Genomic DNA, 13,365 nt, shown 5'->3' on the forward strand with positions numbered 1-13,365 from the left:
TCTTAGTAGGTTGCAAGACCAGTCTGACTCAAGGGAGATACACCTGGCGCCACAACCAGGTACTGAAGTGCTTGGCTGCCGAACTTGAGAACAAGAGAGTGGTCACCAATGCCATGCCTCTAAATGCTCAGGCAACCTTCCCACGCAAAACAACTTTCATCCGGGAAGGAGAGAAACGGCGGACCAAGCCATCCCCTCCAGACTTGGGCCCACTGAACGCAGCCCGAGATTGGGAAATGCGGGTAGACCTCAGCCAGAGGCTTATCTTCCCACCCGAAATTGCAGCAACCAGCCTGCGCCCAGACCTGGTCCTCTGGTCCTTGTCCTGCCACTGTGTCTTCACCGTTGAGTTAACGGTCCCGTGGGAGGACGCCATCGATGAAGCATTCGAACGGAAGAGGCTGCGATATACCAACTTGGCAGCTGAAGCAGAGGCACGGGGCTGGAACGTGAAGGTGTGGCCAGTGGAGGTGGGCTGTAGAGGCTTTGTAGCCAGTTCCACCACAAGGCTCCTTAAAGAAGTAGGAATCAGAGGACAGGCCCAACGCAAGGCTATTAAAGAACTTTCCACCGCAGCAGAACGGAGCAGTCACTGGCTGTGGCTGAAGCGCAGGGATGCAGCATATATATATATATATATATATATATATATATATATATATATATATATATATATATATATATATATATATGTATATATATATATATATATATATATATATATATATATATATATATATATACACAATATATTGCCAAAAGTATTTGGCCACCCATCCAAATGATCAGAATCAGGTGTATAAAATCAAGCACTTAGGCATGGAGACTGTTTCCACAAACATTTGTAAAAGAATGGGCCACTCTCAGGAGCTCAGTGATTTCCAGCGTCTTCCAACATGACTGTGCACCAGTGCACAAAGCAAGGTCCATAAAGACACGGATGACAGAGTCTGGTGTGGATGAACATGACTGGCCTGCACAGAGTCCTGACATGAACCCGATAGAACACCTTTGGGATGAATTAGAACGGAGACTGAGAGCCGGGCCTTCTCGACCAACATCAGTGTGTGACCTCACCAATGCGCTTTTGGACGAATGGTGGAAAATTCCTATAAACACACTCCGCAACCTTGTGGACAGCCTTCCCAGAAGAGTTGACGCTGTAATAGCTGCAAAAGGTGGACCGACATCATATTGAACCCTATGAGTTAGGAATGGGATGGCACTTCAAGTTCATATGTGTGTCATGACAGGTGGTCAAAACACACATATATATATATATATATACAGTACACTGTATATATACACTACATACAGTATATCAAACCATCATAACAATGGCTTGACCTTAACAACATTACCGCTAGCTTAAATGTCAACACACAAAAGTCTCATTGGTGCCCTCCAAAACATTAACAACCATGTTGCTACAATTAAAAACAAAAAAAGGAAGATCATTTTACCTTGTGAGAATGTATTGATTATTCATGGGCTTGTGTCCCGGTAGTGCCTTCTCCTTCTCTCTAATAAAGGTCCACTCGGGCATCTTTTTACGGTCTCATCACATTTACAAACTTGCTGCGGAACAAAGGCCTCCTTTGCTGATAAAATCTTCGAACTGAAGGTGCCTAAAGCCGGAGGCAAACTTGCTCAAACGCTAGCTCAAAGCGGTTGAACGAGCAACCCGAAACTATATAGTGAGACTGTGAGAGTTTGGACACATTTAAAGTGTTTCTGATCACGCAAAAGTGGTCCCTGAGACAGGCTGACACAACTCTGAGGTACGACAATTGTGGAAACTCTTTGATATGGCGGCGCTTGTGTACAAGATATACTGTAAACAGGATGTGAAGTCGGGGCCCCCCTCTTCAAAATGACTATGTCCTTTTGTAAAAGAAGTGATGTCATCAAAATATCAGCCCCCGATGGCCTCAAGCTGCTGCAAAATGAATGAATGAAACGTTTGTACGCCGAGACATGATTCGCACACAGAGGCATTTTTGACACGATGTAAACCCAAAAGGTCGCAAATAGAGGCGTTAAAATCGAGGTTCCACTGTATACAGTTGCACTTTAACCCCCATTGTAAATAACATTTATTTTCAAAATGTACAAATCTACAGTATATAGACAAAAATCATACAACACAGTGATGTTTTTGATCAAAGATACGTTGAATTATATTAAAAGTTTTATTTAGTTGATTTTAAGTAATAAACTACCAAACTACTGCAAATATATTTCATCACTATTTATTTATTACTACTAGAGATGTCCGATAATGGCTTTTTTGACGATATCCGATATTCCGATATTGTCCAACTCTTCATTACCGATTCCGATATATACAGTCGTGGAATTAACACATTTTTATGCCTAATTTTGTTGTGATGCCCCGCTGGATGCATTAAACAATGTAACAAGGTTTTCCAAAATACATCAACTCAAGTTATGGAAAAAAATGCCAACATGGCACTGCCATATTTATTATTGAAGTCACAAAGTGCATTATTTTTTTTAACATGCCTCAAAACAGCAGCTTGGAATTTGGGACATGCTCTCCCTGAGAGAGCATGAGGAGGTTGAGGTGGGCGGGGTTGAGGGGGTAGGGGATAGCGGGCGGTGTATATTGTAGAGTCCCGGAAGAGTTAGTGCTGCAAGGGGTTCTGGGTATTTGTTCTGTTGTGTTACGGTGCGGATGTTCTCCCGAAATGTGTTTGTCATTCTTGTTTGGTGTGGGTTCACGGTGTGGCGCATATTTGTAACAGTGTTAAAGTTGTTTATACGGCCATCCTCAGTGTGACCTGTATGGCTGTTGACCAAGTATGCATTGCATTCACTTGTGTGTGTGAAAAGCCGTAGATATTATGTGATTGGGCCGGCACGCAAAGGCAGTGCCTTTAAGGAACACCCCCAATATTGTTGTCCGGGTGGAAATCGGGAGAAATTCGGGAGAATGGTTGCCCCGGGAGATTTTCGGGAGGGGCACTGAAATTCGGGAGTCTCCCTGGAAAATAGATAGATAGATAGATAGATAGTACTTTATTGATTCCTTCAGGAGAGTTCCCTCAGGAAAATCGGGAGGGTTGGCAAGTATGACTGGGAGACGCAACTGCTCTGCACTTCTCCCTACGTCCGTGTACCACTCCGTACAGCTGCGTTTTAAAAAGTCATTAATTTTACTTTTTGAAACAGATACAGATATTTTCCGATGTTACATTTTAAAGCATTTATTGGCCGATAATATCGGCAGTCCGATATTATCGGACATCTCTAATTACTACTGCAAATATATGACAATATTCCACACATATTTACAAAATGACAGATTTGTATACAGTGTACATACTGTAAGTATATGTATGTTAGTAATACCTATACATATTATATAGAGCATGGAGACACCTCACTAGAAGACAATACAACATCTTGTATGAGGGCTTTTCTTGATCTCAAATATGTTGACTCTTGTCCGCTTGCAGACCGACATGAGGACATGAAGATGGAACCCAGCGCTGTTGGAGGGATCTTTGAAAAAATCAGAGGTAATGTATTTTTAAATATTTTATTTATGTTGTCTAGGACTTTTGAGGGAATTCATCACCCCTTACATAAGGATGTGAAGCATTTTGGACTGTTCAACTGGACTTGCAAAATATGCATGGTATGAAATGCTTACCGTAATTTCCAGACAACATGCCACTCCTTTTTTTCCCCACACATGAAATTGTTCACATTTAATCAAACACACTCACACAACCATTTAGCCATTCAGGTGAGCGATGCAGGCATGTGCTATTTCAAGTAAGTAAAAGGCTAAAGTGGCTCTATAGTGATGGTACAATGTAGGTCAATTCTATTTCAAAAATGCTAACAAGCCAACAGTAAGCATGCTAGTTTTTAGCAAGCTATCACACAAACTACCAAAATGCTAAGGCGGATCTATAATTTTTTTACATCATGAAATTTCACAAAAAATCGGTTCTGGATCCTCATTTGTTCCAAAGTAGCCTTCACCGTCATCTCTCACAAAGTCTCACACAGAACGCTCTCTCGATGCTGTTTTTGTTGACGGAGGTAGCATTCGTTGCTACGCGCTCTGTCAAACCAGGAAAGAAGTTCCAGTAATGCTTAAAATGATCAAAATGATGGAAACATTACATGTTATCTTGGAATGTGCTTGTTACTACATTCCATATATACTTACATTATGTAAAACGTTTTTTAGATGGCTTATAACAGGTTAGGTCAATCCCTATCACCTGTTTTGGTAGCCACCTCTTGCTAGCAGTTTTTCACTATTTAGAATGCATTGAAGAAAAAGACAGACATGCGTTCTTTTTCCGCTTTTGAATGTTGGACAAAATGTAAAATAAAAGTGCAGTTTCCCCTTAAAGCTGTTTACACAAAACCTTTAATTAGTTTTTGTTTCAAAAGTTAAAGTACCGATGATTGTCACACACACACGAGGTGTGGCGAAATTATTCTCTGCATTTGACCCATCACCTTTGATCACCCACTGGGAGGTGAGGGGAGCAGTGAGCAGCAGTGGTGGCTGCGCCCGGGAATCATTTTTGGTGATTTAACCCCCAATTCCAACCCTTGATGCTGAGTGCCAAGCAGGGAGGTAATGGGTCCCATTTTTATAGTCTTTGGTATGACTCGGCCGGGGTTTGAACTCACAGGGCGGGCACTCTAACCACTAGGCCACCGAGTAGGTTTAACCCAGGGGTGTCCAAACTTTTTCCACAAAGGGCCGCACACTGGAGAGTCAAAGCATTCGGGGGCCGTTTTTAATATTTTATTTTGTAAAAAAAATTTAAAAAAAAGAATCTAAAACAGACATAAATTTACAGACAAAACAATGTGTCTGCTTCATATTAATTATTAGTGTTAAATAAGCTACCATATTTGCTTATTATTATGCTTACATTTTGACTGTTCTTTTTTTGTCTGATTTTATTTCGACAATATGCCGCGGGCCAAAAAAACTTGAGCTGCGGGCCGCAAATGGCCCCCGGGCCACACTTTGGACACCACTGGTTTAACCGAACCATTAATAATGAGGCACGTACCGAACCATGATAATAGTGTACCATTACCCCTAGATGTTACTCAATGTTTTTGCTAAATGTGTTGTACTTTATTATAGGGCTGGGCGATATATGGAGTTTGTAAGATATATCGATATATTTTTAAACAAGATATGAATTAAGAAAATATCGTAATATCGATATAATTTATTTCACGTTAAAATCACCAAACGCCGCTTATTTGTTGTGTTCCTTGTTCTCCCCCGCTCCTCACTCCCTCTCATGGGCTACTAAACCCCTCCCCTTCCTCCTTCCAAGACGTGCTTGCACGTATAAGAACATCCATGATTGGTTGTTTACTATGATGAGTCACGATTGGTTAAGATTAGGGCAAAACATTAGGTACAGGCCAAACAGAGGCAAGATAGTGCGGGTCATGGAACCAGGAAGGGAAATCACAACAGACATCCCAAATGACGACGAGAGAGTCGTAGAGGAGAAGAGGGAATATTCAAGCGGGCGATTTATATATTAAAAAAACTAGCGGAAGATGGCAGAGGGATTCTCTTCCTTAGATTTTTCTTTAAGCGATGTAGACGACGTCCAGGAAACCCACAATGCGTCTACTTGGCCACATTTGGACAAATGTATGCATCTGGATAAAACATTAATTTGAGTTGTTTACCATGTAATCCCAAATCAAAACTGTTCTCGAGTTGCCAAGCCGGGCATATTACGCACGAGAAATGCTGCCAAAGTGAGGAAGATCATAGCCGCACAATTAAAGGCCTACTGAAATGAAATGTTCTTATTTAAACGGGGATAGCAGGTCCATTCTATGAGTCATACTTGATCATTTCGCGATATTGCCATATTTTTGCTGAAAGGATTTAGTAGAGAACATCTGCGATAAAGTTTGCAACTTTTGGTCGCTGATAAAAAAGCCTCGCCTGTACCGGAAGTAGCGTGACGTCACAGGTTGTGGAGCGCCTCACATCTGCACATTGTTTACAATCATGGCCAGCAGCAGCGAGAGCGATTCGGACCGAGAAAGCGACGATTACCCCATTAATTTGAGTGAGGATGAAAGATTCGTGGATGAGGAAAGTGAGAGTGAAGGATTAGAGGGTCAGTGGAAGCGATTCAGATAGGGAAGATGCTGTGAGAGGCGGGTGGGACCTGATATTCAGCTGGGAATGACTAAAACAGTAAATAAACACAAGACATATATATACTCTATTAGCCACAACACAACCAGGCTTATATTTAATATGCCACAAATTAATCCGCATAACAAACACCTCCCCCCTCCCGTCCATATAACCCACCAATACAAATCAAACACCTGCACAACACACTCAATCCCACAGCCCAAAGTACAGTTCACCTCCGTAAAGTTCATACAGCACATATATTTCCCCAAAGTTACGTACGTGACATGCACATAGCGACATGCACGGACGGGCAAGCGATCAAATGTTTGGAAGCCAAAGCTGCGTACTCACGGTAGCGCGTCTGCTATCCAACTCAAAGTCATTCTGGTTGTGTTGCTGCAGCCAGCCGCTAATACACTGATCCCACCTACAGCTTTCTTCTTTGCTGTCTCCATTGTTCATTAAACAAATTGCAAAAGATTCACCAACACAGATGTCCAGAATACTGTGGAATTTTGCGATGAAAACAGACGACTTAATAGCTGGCCACAATGGTGTCCCAATATGTCCGCTACAATCCGTGACGTCACGCGCAAACGTCATCATACCGAGACGTTTTCAACAGAATATTTTGCGGGAAATTTAAAATTGCACTTTACTGGTCTAACCCGGCCGTATTGGCATGTGTTGCAATTTAAGATTTCATCATTGATATATAAACTATCAGACTGCGTGGTCGGTAGTAGTGGGTTTCGTAGGTCAAGTCACTTACTTGGAGCAGACCAGAACCGTACGTGTGTGACAGTCCATTACATCGTCGACTGGGAATTAAAAAGTGCCTGCCTGCACAATGTATTTTTTATCTGAGTTTGATACATTTTGTATTATTTGCACAGCTATGTTATTTATCTAAGGTAGAAATAATATTTTTCTATTTTATTTATGTTATGTAATTCTGTGCTACTTAAACAGTTTATTTTCTGTGCTGTTAATACTAGAGATGTTCGATAATGGTTTTTTGCCGATATCCGATATTCCGATATTGTCCAACTCTTAATTACCGATTCCGATGTCAATCGATACCAATATATACAGTTGTGGAATTAACACATTATTATGCCTAATTTTGTTGTGATGCCCCGCTGGATGCATTAAACAATGTAACAAGGTTTTCCAAAATAAATCAACTCAAGTTATGGAAAAAAATGCCAACATGGCACTGCCATATTTATTATTGAAGTCACAAAGTGCATTATTTTTTTTAACATGCCTCAAAACAGCAGCTTGGAATTTGGGACATGCTCTCCCTGAGAGAGCATGAGGAGGTTGAGGTGGGCGGGGTTGAGGTGGTGGAGGGGGGGGGGGGGTTAGGGGGCAGCGGGGGGTGTATATCGTAGTGTCCCGGAAGAGTTAGTGCTGCAAGGGGTTCTGGATATTTTTTCTGTTGTGTTTATGTTGTGTTACGGTGCGGATGTTCTCCCGAAATGTGTTTGTCATTCTTGTTTGGTGTGGGTTCACAGTGTAGCGTGTATTTGTAACAGTGTTAAAGTTGTTCATACGGCTACCCTCAGTGTGACCTGTATGGCTGTTGATCAAGTATGCGATGCATTCACTTATGTGTGTGCAAAAGCCGTAGATTTTATGTGACTGGGCCGACACGCAAAGGCAGTGCCTTTAAGATGTATTGGCGCTCTGTACTTCTCCCTACGTCCGTGTACACAGCGGCGTTTTAAAAAGTCATACATTTTAATTTTTGAAACCGATACCGATAAGTTCCGATATTACATTTTAAAGCATTTATCGGCCGATAATATCAAACTGCCGATATTATCGGACATCTCTAAATAAAAGTGCCACTGACTGTTTACAATACAGTTGTCATTCACTGCAATTTCAGTGAATCTCGCTCAAAAATGAAAATCTTTATAAGTATACTTTCACCAGAGAATATATCGAGATAAATATGGAATATCGAGTTTAAGTAAAAAATGTATCGAGATATACTTTTTCGTCCATATCGCCCAGCCCTACTTTATTATATTATTTATTTGGATTAAACATTTGGTCAACATATTATTCTTTGCCCCTCCACTCAGGCAAAGCAGTTGGCAGCCTGAACCTGGGGAACTTCTTTGCCTCCCACAAGGGTTACAGTCGTCAGCGCTTTGACCAGCTGAGCACTGAAGAAAGTGACCAGGACAGGAACGAGCAGGAGAGCAGCGAGTCAGAGAACGAGGAATACTCCGCTGTGCCACCGCTGCCTCGATCCTCTTAATGGAGCCAATCAGCAGCTGTCTGCTTACGTTGCCAGGGTGTATGTCATTTCTCATTGTGTTACTGTTGTGTTAGCTGCCAATCTTATTGTTGGTATATTTAAGAATCAACTCTACTGTACATAAAATGCGTTTGCTGTTATTAAGTCCATTTATTTAACCGAGGATTCATTTGCCCATGGTCTTATTATAATGACTTGATCTCTCAAGTTGAAAAAGATGAATGTTTGAAAAAAATATTATTAACGTTATTTTTTTACGGACGCATTCCGATTTAAACTTGTTTGTTGATTTACGATTTATTTCATTTTCAATTTCTCGATTCATAGGTGGTAAAAATTCTTATCTGACACTTGAAGGGCAATTTTGATGGGCAATGGAATTTGTTTATACAAACATGTTTTATGGTCGTTATGCCATAGCAGTTTTATCTTAATTGGACAAGATATCGTTTAGGGAGCCTCTCAGCTCAATTTTTTTTTTTATCAAACTGTTTTTTCTGCTTAGTTGCCTCGACATTTTCTTGCACCGTTTAGTAACATTTTATTTTACACTTAAGTTAAAAGTGTTTTATTGAGATTTGGACTCGGAATTTCAGGGATATTGTGAAGGATGGATGAATATTTTGAACAGCCCTAATGTAAGTGCATTCTTCCATGTAGCAAAATTACACACACTATGGTATCGCTTCTGCATTCATCTTTGGTCCAAGTATCACTCACTCATGTTACTCATATTCACACTAAAATTGCTATTATGTGCCTTTGTATAGTTTTTTGTTTGTTTTGTTGTGTTGCCTTTTTTCATCATTTGCCATTAAAATTGTAGTCTGAGGGAAAATTGCTGCTAATATTGCCTGTACTTTACTGAATTTTTTTTCTTCACCCTCAGTGGAAAACTGCATACAAGTCATATTTTGGTATAGGGAAATGTAAATGTTAAATTTAATTAATTGAACTGCCAAGTCTCAGCCAGTGTATTGAGGAACACGATGTGTCCTCTGCTCCAATACTGCTTTGGTATTCATTTAGGTTTGACATATATAAAGACAAATCTATATTTCTGAACTGATCTTGGATATTATACAATTAATACATATGTTGTTTTTATAACAACAAAATAATATGTACATTGAGAGACATCCTTTGCCATGTGCAATTCATTAAGAATCAATGGAAAATGTAATAAAACTATCAGAAAAATCTAAGAATGTTTAAATAGTTACTAATAGACAAAGCACAGGTATGAAGTTCAATATACATGGAAAAGAAGAAGGTGGTTTCCAAAGTGTTCACTCTTTTCATTTCCCGGTCTCATATTCCATCCATGCTTCTCAGACTGTCACCAAAAACATTTGTGTCATTTGCTTTATTTGTCACGGGAATTAAAAATGTACAAAGAGCATGCCATAGGAATAGAAATGTTGCATTAACGCGTGGACTGATATTTGTCGTGAAACACTGGTTTTGCTGCAAAGGTACTATTTTAGTAACGATGTTATTTGTGTAATAAAGTGTCTGCAAATCATCCTGGTGTCATGGAGGTGTTTGTGGCTGTCACACAAGTTGTGGCATCATTTTTAACAAATTATTGCTCTTCATCTGGCAGGTAAATCAGCTTCTAGAACAGGCCTGGGGAATTATTTTGACTCGGGCCAAATTTAGGGAAAAAATGTGTCTGGGGGCCGGTATATCTGATTTTTAAGAACACTAATATAAAACCTCACAATAATGTCTGATTAAATGCTAAAAACGTAATGACTGATTGATTGATTGATTGATTGAGACTTTTATTAGTAGGTTGCACAGTGAAGTACATATTCCGTACAATTGACCACTAAATGGTAACACCCGAATAAGTTTTTCAACTTGTTTAAGTCGGGGTCCACTTAAATTGATTCATGATACAGATATATACTATCATATATACTATCATCATAATACAGTCATCACACAAGATAATCACATTGAATTATTTACATTATTTACAATCAGGAGTGTGGAGGGGGGGTGGGGTGGGGGGGTGGGGATATGGACATCAAGTAGTGGACATAGAGAGAGAGAGAGAGAGAGAGAGAGAGATCAGAAGGCATAAGAAAAAGAATCTGCATTTGATTGTTTACATTTGATTATTAGCAATCCGGGGAGGGTGTTAGTTTAGGGTTGTAGCTGCCTGGAGGTGAACTTTTATAGCGGTTTTGAAGGAGGATAGAGATGCCCTTTCTTTTATACCTGTTGGGAGCGCATTCCACATTGATGTGGCATAGAAAGAGAATGAGTTAAGACCTTTGTTAGTTCGGAATCTGGGTTTAACGTGGTTAGTGGAGCACCCCCTGGTGTTGTGGTTATGGCGGTCATTTACGTTAAGGAAGTAGTTTGACATGTACTTCGGTATCAGGGAGGTGTAGCGGATTTTATAGACTAGGCTCAGTGCAAGTTGTTTAACTCTGTCCTCCACCTTGAGCCAGCCCACTTTAGAGAAGTGGGTAGGAGTGAGGTGGGATCTGGGGTGGAGGTCTAGAAGTAACCTGACTAGCTTGTTCTGAGATGTTTGGAGTTTAGATTTGAGGGTTTTGGAGGTGCTAGGGTACCAGGAGGTGCATGCGTAATCGAAAAAGGGTTGAACGAGAGTTCCCGCCAGAATCCTCAAGGTGCTTTTGTTGACCAGAGAGGAGATTCTGTAGAGAAATCTCGTTCGTTGGTTAACCTTTTTGATTACCTTGGTTGCCATTTTATCACAGGAAAGGTTAGCCTCTAGAATGGAACCTAGGTAGGTGACCTCATCTTTCCTGGTGATGACACTGTCACCTACTTTTCACCTTAAAAAACAGAATGGAATATTAATTTAATTTTTTTTAGTGAAAGAAACACCCAGAATGTACATGTAAATAAAGAATGTGGGATTTACAATATTAACTATGAACGATAAAACACTGAATATTGACAACATATGAACGTTACACCCCCTCTCCATCGACATATTTTACAATCAAGCAAAACGCAACAAAAATGCAACAAACAGCGAAATATGAATGTGAAAAAACTAAAAAACCCGCCTACAATCTGATACAACACTAAGCTTTAGAACTTTGTTGTAAAAATCTCCTTCCGCATCTGTCCCTGACACCCGCATTTCAGGCTGGCTGCTCTGGAAACACTCTGTGGAAACGCTCCCCACCCACACTGCTTGGTGCCTCGTCTGAGCTGCTGTGTTTTAGATCACCATAGTAACTAGTATATCATGCAAAAGTGCAGATTCCAACCATAGAAATACTTTGTATAGTTCAAGACTTACGGTCATTTAAAAACTTCACTGCACATCATAATGGCAGCTACAGTTTCCATCTTAAAGATCTAAAAAAATTATTTGGTAATGTCCGGCGGGCCAGAATGAAAAGCTTAACGGGCCGCAGTGGCCCCCAGGCCTTAATTTGCTCAGGTCTGTTTGAGAGGAATACTTTAAACAGCTGCAGTGCAGTCCATAACGTTTTGTTTTGAGTTCAATTGTCGAGTTCCTTCTGAGCAAAGAACTAAAGCCACGAGTCTCAGCTCAGGAGTGAAGTCACTACTGTTTGTGAGCGCCTGCACACTGACCCTGCATTAGGCATTTCACGTATTGATACATTTCCGGTAATAATACAAAGAAATCATTAATAATTCAGACAATAAGGCGCCTGATTGCAACCCCCTTGACATTGTCTTAAGTGTTTGGATTACCAGCAATGAATCAATCATGTACACTAATGATACATATATATAAATATATATATATATATATATATATATATATATATATATATATATATATATATATATATATATATATATATATATATATATATATATATATATATATATATATATATATATATGTATATACATGTATATAAATATTTGGTAGAGTGGCCGTGCCAGCAACTTGAGGGTTCCAGGTTCGATCCCCGCTTCCGCCATCCTAGTCGCTGCCGTTGTGTCCTTGGGCAAGACACTTTACCCACCTGCTCCTAGTGCCACCCACACTGGTTTAAATGTAACTTAGATATTGGGTTCCACTATGTAAAAGCGCTTCGAGTCACTAGAGAAAAGCACTATATAAATATAATTCACTTCACTTCATACACATAAATACATATATACATACATATGTTAGGTCAGGAAAAAAAACAGGTTATTTCATCCCTACAAGCCTGTTTCGCAGGTTTCCCTGCTCCTCAGGGGATTTTATAAAATCCCCTGAGAAGCAGAATAGTTTTTTCCGGAGCGACGTTGGTAGTTCACCTTCATTGTGCCCGGACTTCTGTGTCATGGTGCAGGGTAGCTTCAGTGAGAAGTGTCCCTCTGGTGTACTTGAGACCGTATGTCTAAAGTGTCTCCTTCCAGTAGATTTTCAATATGTCCGTGTATAAAAGTCGCTTCCGAGTTTAAACTGCCTCGCAAAGTCGATCACAAAAGTGATTATTTATTTTGTTTAATGAATATCATCGGCTTATTTTTCTCAGCACTGTCCTTAACACTCACTTTCTCGGTTCCCATGGTTGGAGAAAAAAAGTGATGATCTATGAGATAATTACACCCAAATGTTACACCAGAGCCTTCCTTCAGTGTCATCCATGTTTACTCACTACCTGAGTACGTTTATTCAACTATTAAACACACTGACTCCAAAAAAAGAGTCCATTTTGATTACCTGGGTTGCTTGATGTTTAGCACTTAACAAAACTCGTATCAAGCCTCGGAATATTCAGGCTCAAAAATATAAGGTTCAGGGTCATCATTTGTCCCAAAGTAGTCGTTGTTGGCTTATGACTCGTCTGCCATTATTGGTAATAGTTGTATTTTGTTGAAGTAAAATATCGAACCCTGTGATGCGCCTGTGAAACTAATGCTCCGTCCTATGTTCAACCTT

General features: G+C 40.1%; 1 protein-coding gene across 5 annotated transcripts in view; it reads left to right on the plus strand.

The window, feature by feature from the left end:
- pam (peptidylglycine alpha-amidating monooxygenase) overlaps window positions 1-9,987 on the plus strand; it is a 110,012-nt gene extending 100,025 nt beyond the window's left edge. For all 5 annotated transcript variants that reach the window (XM_062031430.1, XM_062031429.1, XM_062031432.1 and 2 more), the window contains 2 exons: window positions 3,483-3,545; window positions 8,284-9,987. In XM_062031430.1, coding sequence (XP_061887414.1) covers window positions 3,483-3,545; window positions 8,284-8,462 — 242 coding nt within the window. In that variant the 3' untranslated portion in view covers window positions 8,463-9,987. The remainder of the gene's footprint in view (window positions 1-3,482; window positions 3,546-8,283) is intronic.
- The last annotated feature ends 3,378 nt before the right edge of the window (window positions 9,988-13,365 follow it).

Source organism: Entelurus aequoreus, linkage group LG21, assembly GCF_033978785.1.
Source record: "Entelurus aequoreus isolate RoL-2023_Sb linkage group LG21, RoL_Eaeq_v1.1, whole genome shotgun sequence".
NCBI classification, from domain to species: domain Eukaryota; kingdom Metazoa; phylum Chordata; class Actinopteri; order Syngnathiformes; family Syngnathidae; genus Entelurus; species Entelurus aequoreus.